The 27,686-nt window shown below is 37.6% G+C and overlaps 1 protein-coding gene across 5 annotated transcripts; it reads left to right on the plus strand.

The window, feature by feature from the left end:
• On the plus strand, positions 1-27,072 carry LOC148678668 (annexin A10-like). 5 transcript variants are annotated; one of them, XM_088636226.1, is made up of 12 exons: positions 2-211; positions 4,741-4,816; positions 5,812-5,906; positions 8,537-8,650; positions 22,116-22,206; positions 22,317-22,396; positions 23,561-23,614; positions 23,718-23,811; positions 24,254-24,349; positions 24,456-24,514; positions 25,428-25,550; positions 26,749-27,072. In XM_088636226.1, the coding sequence occupies exons 1-12, from the start codon at positions 194-196 to the stop codon at positions 26,815-26,817; spliced, it is 969 nt and encodes a 322-aa protein (XP_088492352.1). In that variant the 5' UTR covers positions 2-193; the 3' UTR covers positions 26,818-27,072. The 5 variants fall into 5 exon arrangements, with proteins under 5 accessions (XP_088492359.1, XP_088492352.1, XP_088492368.1 ...); XM_088636242.1 differs by having other exon boundaries at positions 4,785-4,816; XM_088636233.1 differs by lacking the exon at positions 23,561-23,614 and having other exon boundaries at positions 1-211.
• The last annotated feature ends 614 nt before the right edge of the window (positions 27,073-27,686 follow it).

A 27,686-nucleotide genomic window follows, 5' to 3' on the forward strand; every position in this document is an offset into this window, starting at 1 on the left:
TAAATATTTGGACCAAGATTCACAATCAGTAGTCTGATAGCATATTTTCCGTCTTCACGAGTTTAACACTGATATTTTATTTTATGGTATGAGGAATAAGGTGTGTGGTTGTAAAATACAGTAAAAAAGCTGAGAACATTAAATATTTCACTGAGCATCGTCTTTCTGTCTTTTTAAGGGAAGCTAAAAAAGGATGTTTTCGGCTGGATATGTAAGTTGCTTTTTTCTCTTTTCTTTTCATTGGATACATTTATCGTGCTTATTTCCTGCACATTCATTTTCTAAAATAGACTGTATGTTTTAAAACTATCCCTATTCTCATTACAACTAAACTGAAATAATAATTAGTTTTTAAAAAATACAGGTGAAGAAAGATACATTACCGCACACGTTATAGATACTGCATGAAAACATTTTCAGCTGTATTTTGTACTATATCTGCCATAAAAGTTACAACTTTAAACTTGAAAAAAATGAACCAAATACCAAGTGCTCAAAATGTTATATTATTTTTCAATGTCTCACACATCCAAACACATAAATCAACATTTTTATATCTGGACTGCTTTTTTTACCCAGCTCAAGACCAATCTGTTTATCTGTAACTTCTCATTTTAATTATATTCCTCAGTCACATGTACACCCTGTTGCATCAATGTGCTTAACTCTCAATACAACAAAGTGATTGGTTATACATGTACAGTATACCAATATATATCTTCATTTTTTGTCATCACTGTCGTGTATCCATGAAATCTGTAAGATATTTTAATTCTGAGCAGTTTGGTCTGTCTAGAGAAGCATGTACATTGCATTTCTTGCTTGTGCAAGACTTATTGCCATTAAATTACCTTATTGTCATTTTATAAATTATTATTTATAATTATTATTGTATGTTGTTCCTATCTAATATTATCTTACTGTCATGGTCGTCGGTTCTGACTCCTGTGAAACGCGTAGTTAAAGACACTATACGAGACGACGGTATAATCCTGAAGTGACTGGAGTAGGGAGGTGTCATCAGGGAAGACGTAGTAGGATCAGGCTGGGTAGAAACACAGGGGGTAGTGACGGCAGTGATCTGGTGCATGGGGGGAGCACAGGTAAACGAGTCCAAAAGGAAGTCCAAGGTCCGGTGCTGGGAGATCCATCCAAGAAGAAAACAGGGAACAGGAAACTAGGAATACATATAGTTAAAACCTTGACGGGACAAGGCACTCCGAGCCCCGGACTCGGTAGGTCAGGACACCGTGATGAAGCCTATGCCCCGTGGTAGGTGGGCTTCCGGGCGTCCGTCTTCCAAAGCTGAGCCCAGAACTACGGAGACACCGGGTTTCAATAGAGAAAACGGGATAAGACACAGCTGGGACAAAAAAACTGAAACACAACGAAAAAAGTAGGAGCACCCTCTAAGGGAGGGATGACAACCGTGACACTTACCTCATAAGAAGAGGGAACTATACTACACATCTGGGTGGGGCTGTGGTGCAGTAGTTAGCATTGCTACCTCACAGTGTTGGGGCCCTGGGTTCAAATGTGGACTTGGCCCATTTTCTGGTGTAGCAGTCATTCTCTAAAATTGACATTGTTTCTTTGGGAGGTCCTTGCAGCTGAGATATGGGATTGGATGGTCTGCCCCGTTTCTCATTTCAGATAATTCTACTTTGATCCCCTTTTGGATGTGTCATTCTAGAGGAGAAACCTCTAAAACCAGGCATGAAAAAGAGGGGATTCTCACTTAAAGCATGTTTCTTGTCTGCAAAGTCTATGTGGTCATGTGAGACTCAACCAGATTATGTTGAGATGTTTTGTTTGAATTAGGTCCATAAACTCAGCTATGAAATGGTAATGGTACCCAATCAGTCCCAGAAAGGCCCATAATTGATTTTGGCCTTTGGCAAGGGACAAAACTTAAAAAATGTTTCAAATCTCAAACTCAAGCCTAACCTAACGGTTCTTTACCCACTGTCCCAGATATTGGATCTAGGTGAAGTCAAGTCAACTTTTCCTGTGATGATCATATTACACCGACCTCTCTTAGCTACTTAGGACAGCTGGAAAGTGGGACAGATGCAAGTCCCAAGTTTCACTAATATGTCTACATCATCACAGCAAGCTGTGGCATATTGAAAGTGTGGTCACAACAGACAATCTGTAATGTGCATGGATTGTATAAACCAGAAGGAGTTACAGAAGCAGTTGGTGACATTATGTGTAATCTCAGGGGAATCTGCATGTAAACTTTATTAAGATCTAGAATGAAAATATATTTAAAAAAATAGTGGACAGATTCAGGAATTTTAGCCATCTGTACCTGTGCTTCCATTTGATTGCAAAGGAAGTTCCCCGTGATGATGCCTACGTCCTATTTATCAAGAGGAGCACCAGGTGGAAAAGGGCTGAGGTGCATACATCAGTCTGAGTAGTGACACCCTGCCCTGCCTTTAACCCCTAATACAGTAGTCTCCTTTTTTCAGCTTCTTTCCTTTCCCTGCCTTTCTTTGTCTTTTTTGGGGGGGTTTGGCTAAACAAAGAGACAAGGATTAAAAGTGCTCTAGGGCAGTGGTTCTCAAACTTTTTGGACCAAGTACCACCCCTAATCCAACCAAAGCATCCAAGTACCACCTACAAGTCATCATCTCATAGGAACCCCAGAAATTCTCAATGACCAACATGAGCGTGCATGCACACACACTCACACATACATATAATAAATATTATAATAATAAACTTTATTTGATATAGCGCCTTTAAAGGTGGCTTCTCAAAGTGTTTTACAGAAAAAAAAACATTAACAATAACTAATAAAAACACCATTTCAGTGAGAGGGGTGAGCCTGTTTAGTTGAGCAAAGCAGATGTGAATTAATTTTTCGAGCCTTGATACAATTCACAACGGAGTCTAAAAGATATTAAATCGTCAGGCATTTTCTTGACGGCAAAGGTCTCGCGGTGGATGTTGTAATGCGTACATTAATTTCTGGAGCAACCTCTCTAATTCGTGCAACTACACCGTTATGTCGGCTTGTCATTGCTCTAGCACCGTCTGTACAAACTCAGACGCATTTTATCCAGTCGAGGCCATTCCCTTCGATAAATTCATTCAGAAGCTGAAATATGTGCTCTCCTGTAGTTCCTGTTGGTAGCGATTTACAGAACAGAAAGTCTTCATGGGACATGCCCTCAAACTCGTATCTAACGTAAACGAGCAAATTGGCCAAATCGACTACAGACTCATCTAATTGCAGTGAAAAACATCTGCTCATCTTAACGCGCTCTATCAGTGTACTTTTGATATAATCCTTCATTTCAACACTTCTATGAATGTCTGTGTCTTTCAGGGGGAGGGGGGCAGCAATTCGAGCTGTTTAGCATTTTTTTCTCTACACATAATACGTGTCAGCTCTTTTGCCAACGGTAAATAAGGTTCTTCAAAAATAGTGTAGCTTACCTGCTTTAGCAATATGCAAGCTTGCATTTTTCCACGTTTCCGTTTTTATTTCCGTATTTATTTAAAGTTTTTATTTCATGCGCATGGGAGCGAAACACAGAGACGCTCGGTGTATTTTTCTCAAATAAGAACAGTTCTTAAATATTTTTCTGTTATCACGCTTTCGTGTGCTCACAAGATTACCTGCGTTCATAGCACGTATTTCGTAGCAGCATATGCATTCTTGTGTTTAGAACGTTGGCATAGTTCCAAAATCACGCACATTCTCCTTTCTCCCTATTTGCTGGAGATACAGTAGCTTTTTTTAAATACAATTGGTCACTTGCATCCGTAGCACGCATTCCTATAGAGTGGTATAGAATTACAGAGTATCTCTTGTGTCCACTGAAGTATTAGCGCGCACTGTATCGTAGTACGTAGGCTGCATATTCGACACGTATTAAAATACAAAATATGAAAACCCGTCCCGATTTTTCAGCGCACACGAGACAGTTCCAGGGTCATTTGGCGTACCACTTGGCGGCACTCCACGTTCCACTGCCGGTACGCGTACCACAGTTTGAGAACCACTGCTCTAGGGCATCAGGTTCCAATCTTGGCCTGCAGGATCTTCTAGAATATGGGAAAGTCTCAACTCACTATCATAAAAAAGAATTATGTGTCACAAAAAGAGCTAGCACTGGACCTCATCCTGGATTTCTACAGTATGTTTTGCTCTTCATGGAACTGAAGCTTTACAGTTGGGCATTCTTTACAATTACTATGCACACAAGTCACCTCACTTTTTTCCTCAGTGTCAAATTGAGTAGGGTCTACCAGAGAGTTTTCCAAGGTAGATTGTAGTCCCAGAGTCTGCAATGGCTTGGATTTGTTTCAATTTAGGGAAGTGGAGTCACTGGCTGCATTACTTGGAAAAGTACCTCCCCAAGGTAAGGGTCAATATCAATGTCTGAAAAATAATATAAGTAAGAATCATCTAAATAGGGTAATTTAAAAATGATCATCTGAACACACAGCAGTACAAACAATAAGCAACAGAAGGGACACTGCATACATAATTATTTTGTGTGAAGAGGGACCTACAGTATAAAAACATCACATACTGTACTACTGTTAATTTGCACTTTGGTGGAAAAGACTTTGGTGTCCTGAGGACACAGGTATTAAGTTCCCAAACCCCGAAAATCTGACATACATAGTCCTGAGTACTTAAGAAATTGGAATCTATTTTCACTATACTGTAATTCATGTTTAGAAAAGTTTGGTCAAACTGTATTATTTTTATCACAGATGCAAGGGACAATTTACCCAGCTCAAGATTTTAACCCTTGCAGGGATACAGAAGAGCTGTTTGGAGCTATTCAAGGTATGTGTAATCAACTTAGTGAATAAAATTGTTTTGATCAAAAGTTCAAAAATTAGGGTCAAACCCTAATCTCACCCACTTGTGCCTACTCAAGTAGCTGACCTGAAATATATGTTTTTAATGAGTTTCATTTCACAACTCTCCTTCCAACCTATAACAAATTCACTGCTGGTCCCTCTTAAAGATGGGAGATTTGACAGTCTGTCCTTTTGGACATGTGACTGTTTTATTCAGCCAGGCAAGGTAAGCCAAAAAAGAAATATTAATTCAAATCAAGCCTTTGCAGTTCTTTAAATGAGGGTTTGGATGTACTACTGAAACATATTTAATGTCAAGAAGTGATAAATCCTAATAAATGTGAGAGACGAGATGTGCAGAGTATAGTTGACATTGCTCGCCTAGTCGAGGGAGTTTGGCAGCCTCATTTTAAGGGTGAGGCTACCCAGACACTCCCTCTGTATTGCGAGGGTTTTAGATAGGATGGCGTGAGGGATACAAAAGAGTTGTACTGCAGGAAGTCCCAATTGTGAGATTTAGTGTACTGTGTATATGTGGGCAAGTGTGCAAGATTGGGATCTAACATTCTTCTTTCTTTTAACTTTGTTATAATTCCATTAAGCCATCTCGTTTTAAAGAAAGCACATTCCCATGCCCTTGGAAAATACCTTGGGATAATTTTTTATAATAAATCTTTGCAGTAATTTACAAGTGGTAAAAGGAAGATAGATGAGATACTGTATATGGTTGATAGAAAGCTCAAAGGTCAAGCAAACTCTGTGGTTTCTGACTTAAAGGAGAAAATTCAAAGGTCAATCAAGCTTCAGCTTTGCACTGTAGAGTATTGTAGCAGCTGAAAAGACTAAAATACATTATTTTGCTGTTATGTGATTCTGAAACTAAGGAGATTCTGGGAATCATATAGACATTAAAAATCAGTAATAAAAATATTTACATTTTAAGCATTATTTAGTCTGGGATTCTTTTTTTATGTTCAGGATGCAATAAAGATGTGCTGATTGATATTCTGACTCAACGCAGTAATGCACAGAGACAAGTAATTGCTGAGGCCTACAGGGAGATGTATGGTCGGGTAAGAAGTTTTTTATTTACTTTATTACTTCAACTACAAAGGAAAGCTACTGAGGGGATTTGCTTTGGTATAGTTGAGGTGCTCATTTGGAAGGGAGGTTGAGCCCTGCAGTCCAACTTCGTCAATTTTATGTCATTATCCAGCGATGATTAAGTCTTCTGCAAGCCCCTATGAGACTTGTAATGTTAAATGATGAACAGCTCCGATGTTTCAGAGGAAAGCCCAACCACAAGTTGTGTAGACATCTTCCAAGATTAATCATAGTAGTGAGGTTTCAAAATTCCAAACTTCAAAAAACTTGCTTAATTCAGGACTATTTTGATTTGACTGGTAATATGAAATAAATGTACACAAAGATACAGAGGCGGAGGAAGGCTAGTGCATAAGATCAACTTTATAATACAATTCACAAGTATCATAAATGATTAAGAGTATAATTTTGTTTCTGTATATAAAAAACATTTCTTTAAAAAACGATTCTTAAAGAAATGAAATGCCATCAATTGTTCAGAACTGCATGTGTGGAACTGCAGAAATAGAAATAAATACGTAAATAATAATAAATAATGAAAAAGTAAATAATTTCTGTTTTAGTTGTTCTTTTCTGCTTTTATTCCTACCTTTGAGAAATTAAATCACTTTATTTCTTTGTGAAACTCAGAAACAATACATGTGAATTAATACCAAACAGAGAAGATTTAAGTTGAAAATGTATTACTATTATTATTAGTTGTATTATTAGTATTAGTAGTATTATAATTATTATTTACAACATTTTCCAAAGTCTTTTAATTAAAAAGTTTTGTATGAGCTGGTCCACAGTGTCCTAAATCATAAATCAATTATATTGACAGCCAGGGCAGCAGATTACATCAAGAAAGTCAGGTTTACTGTCTCCAACCTCTGCCGGTTTTCATGAACAAAACTATAAGTAGGGACATATTCTATGGTAAACTATATATATAGTTAAAAGTGAATAATTTAACATCAAAAGGATGCTATTAAAATCGTGCAATGCACAATTCAGATTCCTCAAATTTTACTTACGTTGTTAAAATAATGACTGATTAGAAATAAAAAAATGAAGCACTTGAAAAATTATACAAAATAGTCAGGGTGAATGTAACTTTAAGAGTGTCTTCTACATCATTGAGAACAGGAATCTTTGTTTGGGTAAATATAAATATTTATTATAAAATATATATATATATGCAATAGCACAGTAGCTTCACATGGTTTAGAGGCAGAAAGGGTTTTACCACTTTTTTCACCCAGCAGGCTGGTCCTTTTTGATGAAAGGATTACATTCCTTCTTTTACTTTCATTTACATGGATGCACAGTTCTCTGGCAGAGGCAAAAGCCTCCGGATGCAGCTGAACATATATATAAATTCAAATTATACACACATTATTTTTGTTACATTTGAGCAAGCTGTAAATGAGCTTTTTTGTGGAGCTGGTGTTTTTTAATTCATTAGACTTAATAGAATTGACAAAAATGTATGAAACATAATCATTTCCATTCATTTGCACATGCTTCTTGTTGACAGATTGTTCCCCGTATTGCTACTGTTCTCAATTAAATGTCTTGGGAAGGTGAAAGAAGTATACAGTAGATTCTTCCAATCATATGAGGAATACAGAACCAGTATAAACTCCTGAATAATTACCCTCCCAAAATCTGCTGAGCAGCTGTAACTTGGAAAACTCTCATCCTATGTACAATAATGAGAACATCTTTCTGACATAATGTGATTCTCATTTTTAAACATACTGTGAAATTTTATATTGGGTGAGGCTGGAGAAGGGGGTATTAAATTTACCGTCAGTAATACTTTACATTCTCACATTTACCATTTAATGTTTCTATTGATGTAGTCTGGCTAATAAACAGGTGAAGCATTATAAGTAGTCTTCTTTGATGTAGATATGTGGGGATATAACATATATGCAGGTAAAGAGCCATTATAACAATATTAAGATACCTTTTTCACTTCCCCTACAGTAGCTTCCACTAACAGATGTTTATCTGATGGTTATCTCAGCTCAACACTGCCAGCAGAGGCTTGTTGCATTAGTCAACAGATGTCCGAGACTACATTTGATTCTCCTATTTGTAAATATTTAAACTAATCTGTAAAAAATAATCTCACCTTGGCTTCCATATTTGCCTGGTTCAAACATTCAGTGATGGTATTCGGTGAAAAATAATTTTATCACTGAATACTATCTAATTTCTGTTTTATTTTGTAGTTTCATTTGACTGGGTAATTACATGTAATTTTGAAATTCCATGTTCTCTTGTCATAGAAGCAGGACTATGGCACAGCACACAAAAAAATCACACACTTGCATACTTTCTTCTCAGGTGTCAGACGTTTCATATGCAGTAGGCTTGAAGCAGTGAGAAGTAAAAAAAAAAGGCAGGAACCAAAAAACAAGGCTAAAAAAATTGTTGATGTAAACCATTCCTTTAGATATAGAATATATCTAAGATATATAAGAAGGTAAACATTTATCCATGCTTACATATTTTTCTTCATTTCAGAAGCTAAAATCATTGAATTCATTATTCTTTAAATACATCTGGTATGGACTTAAAGACCTATTTTATGTTTTTCTTCTCACAGGAACTGATCATTGATCTTCGAGAAACTTTTTCCCATCACTTTAAGCAAGTTATGGTTGGGCTAATGTATCCGCCTGTATTCTATGATGCTCATGAGTTATGGCATGCATTGAAGGTACCTTTACTTCCTATTATATCTACTACTAATCATCTTGATATTGTAAAGTACATTTGTTAAAACAAGATACCTAAAAGAATGAAATTCAATTCAGTGACATTATTATGGTAAACTAATACTGCACCAGTTCATGTAATGAAGTGAGTGTCAAAGTGGTGTAGTGGTTAGCATTGAGACCTTGTGGTACTGGGGATCTAGGTTCAATTCCAGGGGTTCGATCTGTATGGAATTCGCATGCTCTCCCTGTGTGGATTTCATCCAGTTGCTCCTTTTTCCTTCCAAACTGCAAAGAAATGCTGGTAGGTTAAATGGCTTCTGTAAAACGTGGCTCTGGCGTAAGTATGCATGTACTGTATTTGTCTTTGTGTGCCTAGTGATGGACTAGCATCCCTTCCAGGGTTGTGCTATAATGTTTTCTGCAATAGGCTCTGGGCCACCGTGACCCTGAATTGGATAAGCAGTTAATGAAAGTGATTTTTATACCGAGAACCAATAGACTGAGATAATTTGAAGAAATTTCAAATGGCAATTACATTGATCCTGAAGGTCAATTCAATACTTGAAGGTTGTGTTCATGTAGAAAAGTTTTTTAAACATGGGTTGTGTGAGGCCAAGCTGTTCTTCTTTGAGTGATATACCCATGTATATATATATAGAAGGGACAGAGGCCTATTTATCATCTAACCACACTGTTGTACAGTACGTTTCCCATCTACTAGAACCATCAATCTGCAAATACGGTTATTAAACTTTGGGAGGGGTTTCTTTTTTTAGAAGATTTTACTAAGTATTTTACCGTTTTTGAAGATCTGATATTTCAAGGTCCAGCAGTGATAGTACTCTTATGACAGTAGGAGGTTCTCAGTCAAATAGCAGAAACAGACATATTTATTTATCATATTTACTTTCAGTATATACATACATACTGATTTACTTGTTTCCAGACATAATTACTGATTCTTATTCACACTCTTATTTACCTTACTTAACATTAAGTATTTCTGTTCTCACCCAAACTATAGTCTACCATGTTCGTGAATTTTCCTTTTTCTTCCTCTACTCCATCTTTTTCAGTTACCCGGGCACTTGCTCTTTCTGTCAAAATCCACAGTATTTAATTAAAAATAAATCTAATCCCTGCTGTTCTCTTCTCTCCCTTTACTCCGAAGCCATCCTTACTTGGGCCAAAGCAACTCTCACAAAATCCATTAATTTTCTAATCCCTGTTTGAAAACACTTTTAGCACCAGTTTAAATTTAGTTGACACCATCAGCTGCTGCTCTGCAACAACTTTACCCAATTCTGAATCATTCTGTTCCTGCTATGTACAAGCTCATTACCATGGGTATCTACTTGGGGTGCTAATTGCGCAAAGTTCTCAGAAGTAGTTTGATGTTTTTACTCTTTGTGATTTATATAAATGATTATAATTACATAAAGTTCATACTGTGTCTTTAGAGATATACAAAATTAGTATTGGAAAATGTAATGATATTTATGGTTTATGATTTAGTACATACTTCTTTGTAATTAGCAGAATACATTACATTATCATCCTGTGACTTAAGCCCCCAACAGAATTAACTTTAATTTATTAATTCATATAAACCTATGAATTTAACAATTCATATAAACCTTAATATAATTTTCAATATTAATATTTACTGGTCATGATCACTAAATAACTGTATCTGATTTGGTTGTTTTCCAAAGATTTGTATTCCTGCAAGGCCATTTTTAAATCAGAAATCAGTTCAGAAATATAAATATATGCTTGTCATTTTTTATTCTATAGATACTTGCTCTGCCTGAATGGACCAAGTATATTACAGAACAAAGCCCCGTGACCTCTAATACAAAGGCACCCCATCAAATTCTACATTAAATAAATCAACATGGTCAATAAAGAAAACAATTGTCAAATACAAAGTTGGTGATCGGTGCACATATATAGAGGATTATGTTTTGCTTGACCTCAGAATGTACAGTCAAGTCAATGTCACATTCCTGTGATATTTTGGTCCTTTTAAGAACAGCAAAAGTGATTCACCTTCAAAAGACAGGGACATGTTTTACATTCATAAGCAATTTAAAATCCAATTCCAATTTTCTCTAAAATAAGTGTATCATATTAAATGATTTTGGGGTCCAAAGTAGTGGTTATTTAATATTATACTGAAAGGATTACGTGAGCATTTTAAAATCTCCCTTAAGTATCCAGTGTGGAGTTTTTTTTCAGTAATATCTCTTGACCTATAGAGAAGCTATTGATTTTTAAGGATTGTTGTAGCATGATATATTAGTTCAGTTGAACCAAAGGTAAGAGGAATTTAAGTGTCATTTTAGTAATTTAGAGAATGGCACTGGTAGGTGAGAAAAATCAAAAGTAAACCATTCTTTTCTGGAATAAAAGACATTCCCAGGTCAGAGATCGACATAGTGCACTTGCTACCATTCTCGACTAGTTTTAAATAAATATCTAACCTATCCAAAAGAACATATTGTGTGACCAAAGATAAAACGTATGTCACGGACGTCCAAAGGGACTAACCGTGGGGAGCAGGAGAGCGGAAAAAGACCCATATGCGTAGCGGCGAGACGGGAAAAAGGCCCGGGCTCATAATGCAAAGAGTTCAGGAATGCCGTATAGAAACCTATGCCCTCAGGGAGCGGACGTGGGGCGCCCTGGTGCTAGGCGGGTCTCAGGACATCCGAACGTCATTGCTGAGCGAGGACAGAGTGCAAGACCCGGAAATATATAGCCCAAGGGAAAGAGAGGGACAGGAAGGACAGCAGACCGGAAACTAGGGACAGAGAAGGAGCGCCCTCTGGCTGCAGAGGGCGTGACAGTACCCCCCCCTTCATGGGCGGCTCCCGACGCCCATACAAATAAATGAGCTGCCCAGCACTGGGGGGAGGAAAAACCTCATTTAACTGAAAGGAAACCTCCGGGAATCCACGGCTGAGAGCTACCCCTTCCTCCGGGGTATAAACCTTTATTGGGTGGAGGAAGGGGGGGTAGAGAAGAGCTCCAGAGACTTAAAACAAAAAAGTACACAAGCACAAACCCAACAGACAAAAACCTGGGAAAGACCAGGGAGACAAACCACACAAGACAGATAGGAACCAAAAACAGGTAGGAACCAAAGTTCAGAGACACAGAGAGCAGGGAGGACCAAAAAGGAGGGGAAACCAGGAAGAAAAAAATCAAAACAAAAGGCAAAAAACAAGAAAAAAAACACAAAAACCCCGGGGAAAAATACCGCAGACTGGGCAAATGGCACGTTCACATTCTAATGCCGATATCGGAGTGGACAACCTGAGGAAAGCCAGACCGAAGCCCGCTCACAGACACAGATGCCCGGAGTGATATCCAGCGAAAGGCATGGAGGAACGGCAAGAAGCTTACCATTCTATTACCGATATCGGAGAGAGCCAGACCAGGAAGAGCCAGGCACGAGAACCCGCTCCAGACACAGAAGCTCGGAGTGATATCCAGTAATAAGAATAGGCAAGCCAGCTCAACATTCGATCACTGATATTGGAGTGATCTACCCGAGGAAAGCCAGGTACAGGACCCGCTCACAGGCACGGAAGATCGGAGTGATATCCAGTGATTAGAATAGAGGAACTGAAAAAAAAAAAACAGCCCAGAGAACAAGAAAAAAAAAAAACTGCGGCAAGACAAAAAAAAAAACACCGCTCGCGGGGTCAGTAGGTGGCTCAGCATTCTGTCACGGACGTCCAAAGGGACTAACCGTGGGGAGCAGGAGAGCGGAAAAAGACCCATATGCGTAGCGGCGAGACGGGAAAAAGGCCCGGGCTCATAATGCAAAGAGTTCAGGAATGCCGTATAGAAACCTATGCCCTCAGGGAGCGGACGTGGGGCGCCCTGGTGCTAGGCGGGTCTCAGGACATCCGAACGTCATTGCTGAGCGAGGACAGAGTGCAAGACCCGGAAATATATAGCCCAAGGGAAAGAGAGGGACAGGAAGGACAGCAGACCGGAAACTAGGGACAGGACAGAGAAGGAGCGCCCTCTGGCTGCAGAGGGCGTGACAACGTACTTATTTTGTTATGCTTTTGCTCAATTGTTATTTTTCTCATGGGAGTGGGTGGCTCAGGAAAATACTAATTTTTGCAACAAATCTATATTTTCATTGGTACTTTTGAGTAAGAATATCAAAAATAACTTATTTTCAAATATCTTTACTTCTTTTTACTTATTACTTCTTCTGAAATTATTAAGCAAGGCAATTCTACATTATTGACATAATTTTCAGGCAGTCACTGTGGTCATCTGTGAAATATTCACTAAACAGATATTTGCCTTAACGAAGATGCAGCAGAAAAAAACATAGTCAACTTTTCCATGTGTTATTCCTGTTTTACAACCTAAGCATTTCAGATTCCTGCTAATTTTGCTAATTTGCTTTTGTTGCTACTGTGTACTGTATGTCCTAAGTCTACTGCCTGTTGGACTTTATGATCACTCTCAAAGCTATATGCTCAGAGTGCCTCTTTCTAACAGCCAAAGAGGCGAAAATTGGATTGGTAAGGTGTTATGTTGCAGGAAGACCACATGATACTGGGTGAAAACTGTCACCTTGAATTATTCTCACTTTGAGTCTGTATCATAACACTCTATAAAACAGATCCGGCTATTTAATTGTGACTAAGACAGAGAATCCTATCAAACTTCTGTCTAGAACTTATGAGATGCTGAGATGCATACAGTATGTTACAGTATATCACACATCCCGCATGCACTTGTCATGTTGTTTAACTGTCTAACACGTACGTACCGTTGTCATAACATTCTTGCAATGTTGTGGTAAATTAGTTGTATGGTCTACTAGGTCAGATATTTTTTAATGTTTTAGGAGAACCAATAAAATAATGCTGGGAAATAATATATGTAGAGTGAGGACAAGGATACATTACCACTGACTAAAACATAATAGTCCATTAATGTGAAATTAAAGGTAAGAATACTATCAGCAGTATAAAGTCTGCTGCTGTCTCACCTGCTTTAAAACAAACCTGGTAAGGAAACTGGCCTTAGTTCTCAATAACCTTTTGCATTTTTTCCAATTTGCTCTTTTCTTGAAAATAATTTGAATGGGTATTGGCAGGTTGATTACGCCCTCGTTTAGAATCTACCGATCTTTTTGAAACTCTGTAGTCAAGGTTTAATGACATAAGAACATATGAATGGTTACAAACAAGATGAGGAGGACATCCAGCCTGTTTGGATTGACCATTTAGGTAAGGAAATGAATGATCCAGGGGCTGGTCCAGTTGTTTCTTGAAGAAAACTAGAGTAAAAGCCTTAGCAATCTGACCTGCTTGTTTCACTTCCACAACCCTTGGCGGAAAGATGGTTTGCATTCTCCCACTTAAATGCACTTCCACATACTGTATTTTCCATTTGAATCTCCTTTTTCATGTTTCATTGTTTATTCAAAAGAAGCCCATGCTTTGACATTGTTAATGCCTTTGAGACTAGATTTTTTGTTTCTATTAAAGACTAAAAATACATTATTTCTGCCTGTCAATATACAGTCGGCCTTTTTTCTGTAATGCATCTGGTTTCTCTTCTCTGGGCAAATTGCAGAGGAGCAATATCTTTTCCATAGTGTATATTTTTTTCAAAAGCGACCTCTTCTATCTCATCTTCTATCTTCTATTTCAGTGTTTCCCATTTTATACGGTATTTATAGTTTATGTTTTTGCTACCTACCTAAAAAAACTTGATGTTGCCTACATCATCTGTCTGGTGTTTGCCCAGTCTTGAACTGTATGTTCTGCTTTTACAATGAATGTTAATCTTCTTCAATATCTATATCAGTATTGTCTACGCACCTGACTAGTTGACTAGCTATACCAGAATCTAGATAATTGATAATTGTTAGGGTAGGGGTCCTAGTACAGATCCCTGAATCTGTACAGATCCAATAAATCCCACCACTCCAAATTGAGTATTCACCCCTTACCCGTACCCTCTGTTTTGTAGTTTTTAACCAGTTCTCCAAACAAATAAGCATTTGTCTGAATGCCTACTGACTGTAATTTGAGAAATCGTCTTTTATGAGGGACTTTATTACATACTTTTGTTTGCTCGAAGAACTGTAATACATTCATTATATAATTTTAAATTAGGCATTTCTAAATACGTGTTGACTATTCCTTAGGATCCTATCTCCATATTTCCATATCTAGGATCTAATTATGTCTAATAATTGTTTGCATAATGTCACATGTAACAGAAGTCAGGATTATTGGTCTATATTTTCATGGTTCAGTTTTGTTGCCTTCTTGTGAATGGGCACTGCACAGGCAATTTTCAATTCCATGAGTGTCTTGTGATTGTTGAAAGAGTTGTACCAGTGGTTTCTGACTAACATCTCTTTTTTCCTTCCTAATAGCAATTAATTGCTATTATGGAATTGGTTTTCACTGCAATGCTAATGACTCTCTGCGTTACACCATCTCGCCACCAGAGGGCACCCCACCCTCTTGTGCCTGCTCTAACTGCGCAGCAGAAGTGCAGACCATGCAGACGTCAGTAGTCAATCCCTGCTCGCTTACTGTCCCTAGCTCACCACGCCTCCCCTCCTGAAGCCTACTAAAACCCTGTTCATTATTCAAACAGTGCTCAGTATTGTTACCATTACTCTGAGCTCTAGATCTAGCCTTCAGTACATTCTTCCCTTGTTCCTGCATCTGTTTCCTACTCCTGTTTTCTTCCCTGTTCATCGTTTGCCTCATCTCTTTTCCCTGTATTTTGTCTGCTTGTGGCTTCCTGGTTTGGTTTACCTCACTGTACTCAGCCCCTGGTCTTTTGTTTTCTTCCTGGACTCCTAAACTGGTTTTTGGATTTTATGCCTGTTTCTCGACTTGGACTTTTGGATTGTGTTCCTGGACCTTGAATCTAGACCCTCCTTCTGGCTTTGGAGCTTGCTCGTCTCTAGACCCTGGCCCTGGATTTCCCTCATGTGGTCCGAGGGGGATGGCTAAATGTGTTCCCCAGTCTCACTGCTTGTGGATAGAAGCTATTGAAGAATCTAGTGGTAAGTGTCCGTATGCTCTTATATCTCTTGCCTGAGGGCAGTGGGGTGAAGAGCTCATGCCCTGGGTGGTGACTGTCCTCTGTGATGGCCAGAATTCTACCACGGCAGCGGTCCTCATAGAGCTGTTTAATCTCGGTGAGACCGCAGCCGATGATCTTCTGGGCCATATTGACCATTCTCTGCAGTGCCTTTCTTTCTCGCGAAGAGGTGTTGCCATACCACACGGTGATCCCGTTGGTGAGGACGCTCTCGATAGTGCAGCGGTAGAAGTTCACCAACACATGTATTGGCATCCCCCATCGCTTGAGGCACCTCAAGAAATAAAGGCGCTGCTGAGCCTTCTTCATGATAGAGTCAGTGTTCACAGTCCAGGTTAGATCTTTAGAGATGTGAATTCCCAAAAACCTAAAGCTGGTGACTGTTTCCACTTCCGTTCCATCAATACTGAGTGGGCTGTGAGTGTATGGCCTGTGTCTCCGAAAGTCCACTATTAGCTCTTTCGTTTTCTTTATGTTCAAGTCCAGGTTATTGCTATGACACCACCTAAGCAGCTGTACAACTTCATCCCTGTAAGTGGACTCGTCATCATCACTGATCAGTCCTATTATAGTGGTGTCATCGGCAAACTTGATGATGCGGTTATTTCTGTGTCTTGCTGTGCAGTCGTGAGTAAATAGGGAGTACAACCTTGGACTCAGACAGCAGCCTTGTGGGGTTCCAGTGCTCAGGGTGAGTGGTGTTGATGTTTTATTGCCTATCCGCACCACCTGTGGTCTCTCGATAAGAAAGTCCAGCAGCCAGTTGCAGACAGAGTTGCACAGACCTAATCCCCTGAGCTTTGTCACCAGTTGACAGGGTATGATGGAATTAAATGCTGAATATGAATTAAATATATTGAATTACAGTACTTTTTAGACCACTGCCATGACAGTACACATTCGATTCATTAAGCATATAGTCTAAATGTGCCTGTTGAATTAAGCTATAGTAGTAGTGAAATGACAAGGTTATGAACCCACTATTTTTATTTACTTATTCTTCAGTTGTAAAGCAGAGCCACCAGAATAACAATAATACAAGGAGAAATATATCAAGATTGTGTGCTTTGACAATGAGTCATCAAATCATAAGCATTGTGGCATGGGGGGCAGGCCACCCACACATTTAGAAATGTGGGAAACAGTACAGTATATATATACGCTACCATTCAAACACTTTTAAGAGCTCTTAAACATATAAACAGTATATATTCTTCTCCATTTCTGGGACTTTATTGCTTTTGTTTGTGTTGGAGTAGACTACAGTCCTACCATGCTTCTGAAATTAAATCAGCTGGAAAGTGTAAAGTAAACTGCTAATTACTGTTTCCAGCTCCACTCTCATCCTGTAATTGGAGAGTAGACCACAGGACACATTTTTAATGGTGTAAAATCACAAGCTGCTAAGATTAGATTACTGATATTTACAAATGATTAATACATTAAAAATATTAAAACAATAAATAATTAAAAATATATGAAACAAAATGATATAATAAAAATAAAAGTAAATATAAAAACTACAGAATAGGAAGGCTGTCTGAAACTGTTAATTCTAACTGCTGTTATTATTTTTCAGATCAGAAACCTATATAATGCAAATTCTGTCTGATTAAAGGAGGGAATTATTCTTTCCATGTTTATTTTTTCTGCACGATGAAAAGGATTTATTTCACACAGATGAGATGTTGTTATGTAAGTGTGCAATACAAAAACCTATCACCAATTTAATCTACTTTAATATGCCAAAACACTTCTTATTTCAGTCAAATAAAAGTTTCATTTTCATTGGAGGACTGCTCACACTTCATCTACAGTATCTTGTTAAGTGACCTGTAGTTGCAATGGACAATACAAACATGTGTACCGGTTCTCCTGTGATGGAAGCTTGCTGAATTGTTTTCTGTAGACAGAAACAATTCTATTGACAGTATAAATGAAAACAATATTCATTACAAGAAATAATGAGAAGAATCATTACATTTCCTGGAACAACAGTATATAAACTTGATGATAAATGCCACAGACTGAGATAGGTCTTACTTGTTACAATGGTCACACAGAGCCTTTCAAAACTATTCAGACCCTTCCAATGATTTTACATTTTATAATTCATTACACTTTTATAGTGTTTTTCTGGACACTCCACTCAAAGCGCTTTACAGGTAATGGGGACTCCCCTCCACAACCACCATCTGCATCGGGATGATGCGAGGGCAGACAGAGTGCACCAGTATGCTCACTACACACCAGCTCTCAGTGGAAAGGAGAACAGAGTAATGAAGCCAGATTTATATTTAATCAAAACCTGATTGCTAAACCAGAGGGGTGGATGAAAATAATAAAGTGAAAGAAATAAGTTAATACTTATTAAGTTAATAAGTATTCACACCCTGAGTCAACACTTGGTGGAAGCATCTTTGACTACAAGTACAGCTGCAAATCCTTTTGCATATGTTTCTACCAGACTCATCCAACTTTGTCAAGTTGGTTACAGATCATTGATAACAAATATTGCTACAAATTTTCTATCAGATTCAAGTCTGGACCTCACAGGAATATTCTATTTCTTCTTATTAATCTATTCCAGTGTATCTATGACGCTGTGCTTTGCACCACTGTTCTGCTGAAAGGTGAATTTTCATTTCAGTTTTATCAGACTGGAGCTGCTGTTCCTTTCTAATTTCCCTGTACTTTATTCCATCCATTTTCCTACTTGACAAGTGGAACTATAACATAATGTGACCATCACCGTGCTGTACCATTGACAAGGGAGATGTGTTGTGTTTGGTTTATTTCAAATGAAATTCTTTGCATGTGGACCACTTTTGTCTGATCTGTTCACGAAACCTTTTGTCACATGTTTGCAGTGTCATTGCTTTGCAAACGTCATGCGGGATTTGAGGCAGGTCTGCCACTCTGGTGGTATTCAGCCCAGCTTCGTGGAGTGACTGGGATATTGTTCACTCATGGCAATTTTCTCATTTACTCCCATCTTAGCCATTAAATTCTGTTTCCAAGTGGTCCTTCACCTCACAATGGCATCCCTAGCCAGTTCCCTCCTATCTCAGATGCTACATTTGGAAGGTTAACCTGAGCAATGACAAGATAGTACAATCCATCGCTTGGATACCAGTTGCCCTTGTGTGTTTTCACCAGTTACTTTCCATCCTTCAAGGACTTGCTGTCTAGATTAATTGGGACTTTTAAATTGTCACGTGTGTGTACCCTGTTTTTCATCCAATGTTTACAAGGTTGGACTCTGGCTCACTGCAACCCTGTATTGGACTTAACAGTTATTGAAGATGATTAGTCCTCTCCACATTATAGTCGAGATCAGTGTATGTTAAGCAGATCATTTTCATATCTGTGGTGTAAACTATACAGCAAACCTGAAATTAAGACCTTCAGAAAACTATGAATGAAAGGTCTGTGAGACCCAGAATACTTTACCTGTCATTGCAATGTGTTACATTATCTCATGTGCTAGCTTAAAGTGATTTGTATCCACTGAGTGAACCATACTTTTTTCCCTAATATTTTTAAAACATGTTACATTTTGACTGATGTCATATTTAAGCTTTTGCACGATTGTAAAGGTTTTTCAAACATCAGCTACATCCCAGCCCCCTTTTGGTTGGATTTTGGTTGTCCTCCAAATCTTTGCTTGTCATTGAAAGAAACAGTACATTAATTTTTAATACAGACACAAATTCAGGATGAACAGCCCCTGATCAACTCACCTCACCTTTACAGAAGAGAAGAAGACAACAATGTGAACTCAACATTGTATACTCCTAGAGGGCAGCAGGAATTCATCCCGGCTTGGAATGAGCTAAACTAACTGAATAGTGAAGTTCAAATAGGGAGCTGCATCAGCATGCATAGGCTTCAAAGGAATAGGTAAAAGTTTATTCCGTGCTGAAGAGGAAAGAGACATTACCTGTGGGTCACACCTGAAGAAGGCTCCACAGTCAAAACATGATGTCTCTTTCCTAACAGATTAGTGGTATAACTAGATTACTTTAACAGCTTCCCTCAGTTCTTCAGGTGCTGCTGCTTTAAAGAGACCTTGAAAAAAATGGCAAACACACAAGCCTTCTGGGACCAGGATTAGACACACTCGCTGTATACATGTCCTCTAGAATGTATGGTTGTCAGGGGCATCTGTTATATAAAGTATTTACATTGAAAGCCCCTGAGATAATGGCACTTTAGTTACCACCTCCCCCTTAAAACATTTTAAAATGTAAAATGCACTCAATTTGCTAACCAGTATCGTTCTCCATACATTTTTTAAAAAGATTCGCTATGTGGTGTGTCAAAACAGAAATGTTTGCAGTAGATATTTATTGTGTTTAAGATTGTAAACAGTTTTAATTATATGACATGGTATTTGAAGAAGGGCATAGTTAAGAATCTGCTCTGCATATAGTATACATTTTTATACCCTCAAGCTGGATGCTATATCAGGCTCTATCAAGAAATGCTAGGCTCAATTGGAATAATTCAGATTTTATGCAAATCCAATGCAACACCTACAGTATTTTTGACTACTTTATAAAGAACTACAAATAAGATTTCCCAACCTCACAAAACTGGCCAGACGGTACTTGTGAATTTTCCCCATCTTTGCTGAAGCTACTGTAGGTGTAGTGTTTTGGCATATGGGTAGATTTTTACAGCTCAACGATAATCAATAAAAATAAACACAAGGAACAATAGGATAATACTCAGCTTTAATGGGATATATGTCACACCCTGTACACCTAGAGGGCGCTCTACTTCTGTCCTGTTCCTAGTTCCCTGTGATTATTCATGTCTTTCTGGTGTGTCTGGTTGTGTAGCCTATTTACTTCCTGTGTCTGCCCTGCTCCTTGCTCAGCATTGAGGGTATGGATGTCCTGAGACCCGCATGGCACCATGTTGCTCCTGTCCGTAGGCATAGGTTTCTTAGCGACATCGTCTGACCCCCTGAGCCTGGGATAACCCCCATGTTGCCCCTTTTACCGATACGCATAGGGTCTCTACTGCTCTCCTTGTCATTCCACGGCTTGCCCTTCTGATATCCTTGACAATATACAACTCCCAAACATTCAAATCTACTGCTTTTTAATCATCAAGACTTTTAGACTTAAAGGATTCTAGTTCTCATCCAGCACGGTGTTTGCATTTTTATTAGTTGAGACTACTACCCTCTGTTGTTTAAGGTTAAACTTTATTTTTTTTCATACTGTAAACAAAAACGTATTATTGTAAAAAAATGCTTCTGTGAAAATTGGTACTTGCTGTGAACTCTGCATGAGGTTGTGATTTTCTCAGGATCTAATATACAGTACCTCTGGATCTGGAAATCAGAGGAGACTATCAGTATAAAGCTATGTGAAGACGCTCTGTATCCTTGTTAAGCTCTAGCCTTTCTAGGAGGCTGAGGGTCTGCAGCTTTGAAAAGATTTTAGTTTTAGTTTTTTATTACTGGCATTTGACAGATCTTCCATCTCACCGATGGTGGTCCAAGGATCTGCAACCCCCCCTCACCCCATCTTTAAATACCTAATTGCACCTACACGTATGTGAGAAAATAAAATTCTAAATTCTACTTTACTAGTTAACCATTAATTAAATTAATCACCCACCCTGTGACTTTTGTAAAGTAATTAATTTGTAAATAGCCATTAATAACCTCCAGTGGCTGGTCAGCTATACTGTAACTGCAACCACTTCTTCTGTTTCTGAGCTTTATCCCTTGTCACATACAAGTACTTGATAAAAAAGGTCCATACCAGAGTGAGAACAAGTGACTTGGTGAGAACAGCTGACCCCCCACTCTGGGATACAGCAATATGCGCTATATTATAGCTATGTCAAAGTTATAATACAGCTTATATAACTGGGTGAGCTGGACAAACCAAAGTAAGGTACCTTACATTAAGGGTAATAGCAGTGACTGCTACAGGGACTTGAACCTGCCACCTGCCACTAATAAGTCCAAAGATTTACTGTACCAACTACAGTATCTATATGCTACTGTATGTTGCGCAGCCCCCTACAAACCACTTTAAGAATTGTACAAAATTTTAATATGTCTTTTTTGGAAGTAGTTTGCTAATGCTGAGTTTCATACAATTATTTAAACCTTGTAACCAACAGAGTAAAATAAATTGGAACTGGTATTGAAAAGAAAGTTAAAGCTCATTTCTGTGTCCTTCCTGTGAAATTAAAGTACTGTAGACTCTATTTTCCAACAGTTCCAACTTTTATGTTTTAATTGGACAGAGTTTCAAATGCATTAAGCTTCTTCTTGCTTAACTGTTATGATTGCCTTTCTTTCATATTGTACTGATTTTGTAGGGTGAAGAAACAGAGGAAAACTGCCTCATTGATATTCTTGCTTCCAGAACAAATGAAGAGATCTTCAGGATCAAAGAAGCTTACTTCATGGGTATTATGTGTTTTTATTTTTCACTGTCACAATTTGCATCAAAAACACTTAAATTACCTGTAGTTGTTAAATAGAAAATAACCTGTACTAGCATTTCTTTGGGCAAATAGAATACAACACTGATCTTCAAGAAGACATCTACAGTGAAACATCTGGACACTTCCGTGATATGCTGATTAACCTTTCCCAGGTACTTATTCCAATTAAACCTAATTGATTAGGTGGACACATCAATTAAAATATGTGTAAGATAAAGACTGTAGCGCCCTCATCAAGCAGTGATGGGGCACTATACGCTGACAAGCAGCAGACAAGCAGCTGGCCGGTAATGTCAGCCCCAGGAGAGCATGCTGGGATAGATGGGAACTATCAGGGACATTGCTAACTCCTTTGACTCTGGGGAAGTCCAGGGGTTTTTGTACGTGGTATCTGAGTGTACACGTGTGACTGTCCCATGTTTTCCCAATCTGTGGCCTCAGTTAGTCATGACTCACCACCTTCACTGTATGTTGTGGGGGGGTGAGCTTTTTCCTTCTGTGGGTTGGTGAGAGCAGGCCTTTAAAGAAGGGTGAAATTATTATGCAAATCCAGCATCCACTTGTTTGAATTGATAAAAGACAATCACTGTTTTGAGAATGTTTGTAATACAGTAGAAATTGCATGGATTGTTGCAGCAGCACTCATTGTAAGATTTTTAGTTTGAAATAAAAAAAAGGATAGTGGAATTCTTCCATTTTGCTTAATGAAAGAGCACTTCCATTTTCACTCTTCTGTGTGTTTATTGCTCATGTTACAATACATTTGTATTACATACACACTACAGCACATTTCCAAAAACCTGTTTGTCACAGTGAAGAAACATAGTGACTATAATGTTTTTGAAAGGTGGTTAGAAATAGGGGGGATAGGCGTGTGCTCCAATTTTCTCCCACAGTCTAAGGACATGTGTAGATTAATTGGCTTATGGGAAAAGTGGCCCTGGTGTGAGGGTGTGTGTGTCTGTGCCCTGTGATGGGCTGGCATCCTGTCCCGAGTGTACCTCGCCTTACTCCCATTCCATCCTGGAATAGACCTGTATTGGAAAAAGCAGTTAAAATATGAATGGTCACAAAAGGGCTGTGTTTTTTCCAAACTGCACGGAAAGCCCATTATATTACGAGTGATATATATATATATTGCATTTTGCAGAACTTTACAATTCTGTTTATTTTAAAAATCCATCTACATCTTTGAGACAGTAAGAGTAAAATCCCAAAAAGCACTAGTACAGTATGATACAGTATATTCATGTCATGATCTGCATTCATATGCAATACTGATTTGAACAATATTAATAAATATGCTGTTTTTACAGGGTGTCAGAGATCAAACTTATGCTGATCCTGGCACAGCTTCTCAGGATGCTATGGTAAATAAAATATTTATAATGGAGCCATCTTAATATTATGCTTTTTTAGCACTCAAGAATACCATCAGTGGAGGTATAACTAGTGTTTCTTATTACATTGCAGGTTCTGTGGGAAGCATGCCAGCAAAAAACAGGAGAGCATAAAACTATGCTGCAAATGATCCTGTGCAGTAAGAGTTATCAGCAGCTGTGGATGGGTAATGACAAACTAGGCCATTAAAAATGTGGGAACAAATGTTTATCAGTGCTTGATTAGCTAGAAGGAAACTGCAAGAAAAGATAAGGCTTAAGAGCATAAAATTACCTGGTCAGATTAAGATTTTAGAATGATTAAGTGAGTTTTGGAATGACTAGTATAAATTGGGAAAACAAGATTGCCTTTCATCTTGAGCTTTTATGACTCCAGATACTTACACAAAGGTTAAAGTATAATAATATGCAAAGAAAACAAGTGACCTTTCTAATTTATAGCTCCTGTCACTTATTTATCCATATTGTATAAGGAACTGGATCAACTGTCCAGAGGGAAATAACCTTATACTGTCTGTTAAGGTGAAAAAGAAAGATTTTTAATTGTTTACTGTATATCAGTGCCACAAGAAATGCACCTACCTATTTTCTTTTTTTTTACAATTTAAGTTTTTCAAGAATTTCAGAATATCTCTGGGCAAGACATCATTGACACCCTTCGTATGTGTTATGATGGGTACTTCCAGGAGCTTTGTGTGGCTATTGGTAAGCAGAGAATAAAGTATTTTATGAAAAAAGTGCTATAGTTTAGCAATTTCAATTCCATTGACGGCTTCTTTGGTTTGTTTTCCTTTGTTTTCTCTTGATTAAGTTCTCTGTGTCCGAGACAGAACATCATACTTTACCTACAGACTGTACAATGCCATTCATGTAAGTGCACAAACGTCTTATCTACTAATATGATTTGATCTCATAATGACAAATAGTCGGCTGTTCCCTGTATCATCACTGAGAAAATGAAGGACATTGAAGCACAGGAATAGATGGACACTATTGCCCCCTGGCGGTTAACTATACAAACTGCAATCACTTAGTTTATACAAAAGTTTTTCTTTGCAATTAATGATAAACTAGAATTGAAGAAGAATAAAAAAAGGATGTCAGTAAGAGACACTATTTCCTGTTGCATATGCTTAGACATATGCTAACTTACTGGAATGGAACTTGAAGTTATAAGAATTAAAATGAAGAAATATAAAAATATGTGATGGACTGGAGGGTCTATCCTGCCTTGGTCTCGTTGCTTGCTGGGGGAGGCTCCAGCTCTTCCACGTCACTATATTGGATAAAGCAGTTATAATATGGATGGATGGAGGAAAACTATTAGAAAACTATTTGAAAAAGAGGCATTACTCCCAATACACTGTTTTAAAATATATTGTGGTTTCTAAGATTTCTATGAACTTAAGAACTTAACAAAAGTTAAAAACAGGAGCAGGCCATTCACTCCCCTGTACAGTAGTTAATTGATCCAATAGCTACTGCTGCTCACCTCAGTATCTAAGTTGTACTTTAATATGTCCAATTCAATAATTAGAAATACACCTACATCTGCCTCTGAAATGACTACCTACTTAAAATGTATTTATTTGATCTTTTAAGAGTTTGAACTAATTATCTCCCAAAAAGTTAACAGATATACATACAAGTTGCATAAGAAAAAACTATCAATATACCACTGTTTAACCTACTATACAAACTAAAATAGATTACATTGCAGTTTAAGTTTAAATTAAACAACACTGTTTTGATATTCTTACTCTAAACCTGGATTGTTTTTTAGGAATATGGTTTTCACAATAAAACAGTTATCAGAATACTGGTGTCAAGAAGTGAAGTGGATCTTAAGGAAATAAGAAGGAAGTACAAGGAAAGATATGGAAAGTCACTTTTCCATGATATTAAGGTAAAAAACATTTATTGTATCTATTATTTATTATTTAGTGCATTACAAAATCAGATATTACATCAGTTCATATTTTTCCCAATTCTAATGTAAATTGTGTCATAACACACAATGAGTTAGAAAAAGTACAACTGTTATGAACAGATTTTGATTTTAAAAACATTTGAATCCATTTTATCAGAAATACATTGTGCTTTTTCTTCTGGGATTCACACAACACATTCAAATGACTTTTAATAAATATAATTCCTTTTGTGGATCAAATGAAAATTTTAAAACAAGTGTTATAATATTCTTCCAGACCTTTTCATTGTGCCAATAAAAGCACTGTCACTATTAGGTTTGTGTAATAAACATTAATTGTCAAATACATTACATGGAACTAATTTAATTTATGGTGGATCTGCGGTCCACTCCTAATGTACAGTTATTAGTACAGTTCTAGATTTAAACCAGTGAACAGTACCCATTAAACATCAATGTTGCTGAATAAGCATTAAATTAAATCAGTTTGTTATCCATACTGAAAGATTAGCTAAGTTTGTAGCACAGAAAATGTGTTCTGTTATAAATATGAAGAATAGCAAATATGCCTTAGAGAGTAAGATTTAACTTTTAATGTTTACTGTTATTGTAAAATTCAGAGCTTTCCCCCTTTGTTAAATACAGTATTTACATAATGTAAACAAAGCAAATATTTTCTTAGTAAAAATGATCAAATTCATTTCTGATTCTCAGGTATAATAACTTCATTAGAAATGAAACAATGGATTATCAACCAAACCTTAGACAGCATTTTCTCAAGAGTTTCATTTGCACCTGTCCCTCTAATCTGTCACTTCTCCTCTCATGGACTGAACCTAATTTGACAGACCACAATGAACCCCTTCAGTTTTCTTTGCATAAAATACTTAACATCTTTTATAATTTACAGTTACAGCAGACCAGTTTTAGTAGTGGGAAAAATCAAAATCAATGATAAAAAAATCAAAATTGTGACCAATCTAATAATTGAAAACCACGCAGTAAATAATCTCAGTCTTCTGTTTTGAAGGAGACAGAGGCATTCTCTCTAGTGCTTTTCATTTCTAATAATTTTGATTTGTATATCAAATTTACTATTTCATTTCAGCCTATGTCTATTTTAAGCATTCTGTTCCTCTTATTGCATTATAAACACTGTTCTACACCTTTTCAGCATTTTGCCTCTGGACATTATGAAAGTGCATTACTTGCCATTCTGGCTGGGGATGCAGAAGACTATTGAAGACCAGGAAAGCAACAGAGAATTATCTATTGTATTGAAATGCATACATCCATATTTGTATGCCAAAATGTGATTCTGTTTTTTGGGGTCTGTCACAAATTAATTTAAGCTTTAATTAAAAAAAAATGAAAATGAAATTGAAATGAAAATCATCATCATAGAATTCATATTTCATATTTAGATATGATTGTCTAGTGGAACAAAAGAAGTATTACCTGTGAGAGCTGAGTGTGAATAAACATTTATTATATCTAATGTTCTTTGTAGTCATTCTTATTCAGTCACTATGAAATTCTCCTCCACCTTAAGATTCCTCATTTTAAACGAACCAGGCAACTGTCAGATTCATCACACCAGGTTTACACTACAGTAGGTTCTCGTCTCATTTTCTAAAAGCCGACTAAAAGGGAACATTTCATGCAGTAAGTGATATAACCTTTCAGAAAAAAACATTTCCATTGTTTTATTTTTAAATGGATTAAAAAACTCTTTCTTAACCCTCCTCTAGAGGGTGCTCCGACACCTTTTGTATTTTAGTTTAATTATTGCATTCACCTGCCCCTTGTTCTATGTGTATTATTTAAACCCTGTGCCTCCCAAGCTCTGGACTCAGCATTGGAAGATGGACGCCACAAGGCTTGCCTATTCCCTGGGCTCACGGGTAGCCTGAGAGCAGGTCTTATTCCCCGGCATCCTGAGCATCTGGGCCCGGGGCTCGGAGCACCAGGTTCCGTTATGTTTTTACTTCCTGGTTCCTGATTCCTAGTTCCTGATTCCTCGTCCCTATTCCTCTCTTTGTTCGGATGGATCTCCCGGTTATGGACTTTTGGACTGCTTCCTGGTTTCCTCTTTCTGATTGTTTTGGTTTT

This window comes from Lepisosteus platostomus, chromosome 1, assembly GCF_059453375.1.
Source record: "Lepisosteus platostomus isolate fLepPlt1 chromosome 1, fLepPlt1.hap1, whole genome shotgun sequence".
In the NCBI taxonomy this organism is placed as follows: domain Eukaryota; kingdom Metazoa; phylum Chordata; class Actinopteri; order Semionotiformes; family Lepisosteidae; genus Lepisosteus; species Lepisosteus platostomus.

What these genes read in the sequence shown, in the direction of transcription:
- LOC148678668 (XM_088636226.1), top strand. An exon ending in GCTGTTTGGAGCTATTCAAG is followed by an intron (nt 4,817 to 5,811) that starts GTATGTGTAATC and finishes TTTTATGTTCAG; the next exon opens with GATGCAATAAAGATGTGCTG. An exon ending in ACAGGGAGATGTATGGTCGG is followed by an intron (nt 5,907 to 8,536) that starts GTAAGAAGTTTT and finishes TTCTTCTCACAG; the next exon opens with GAACTGATCATTGATCTTCG.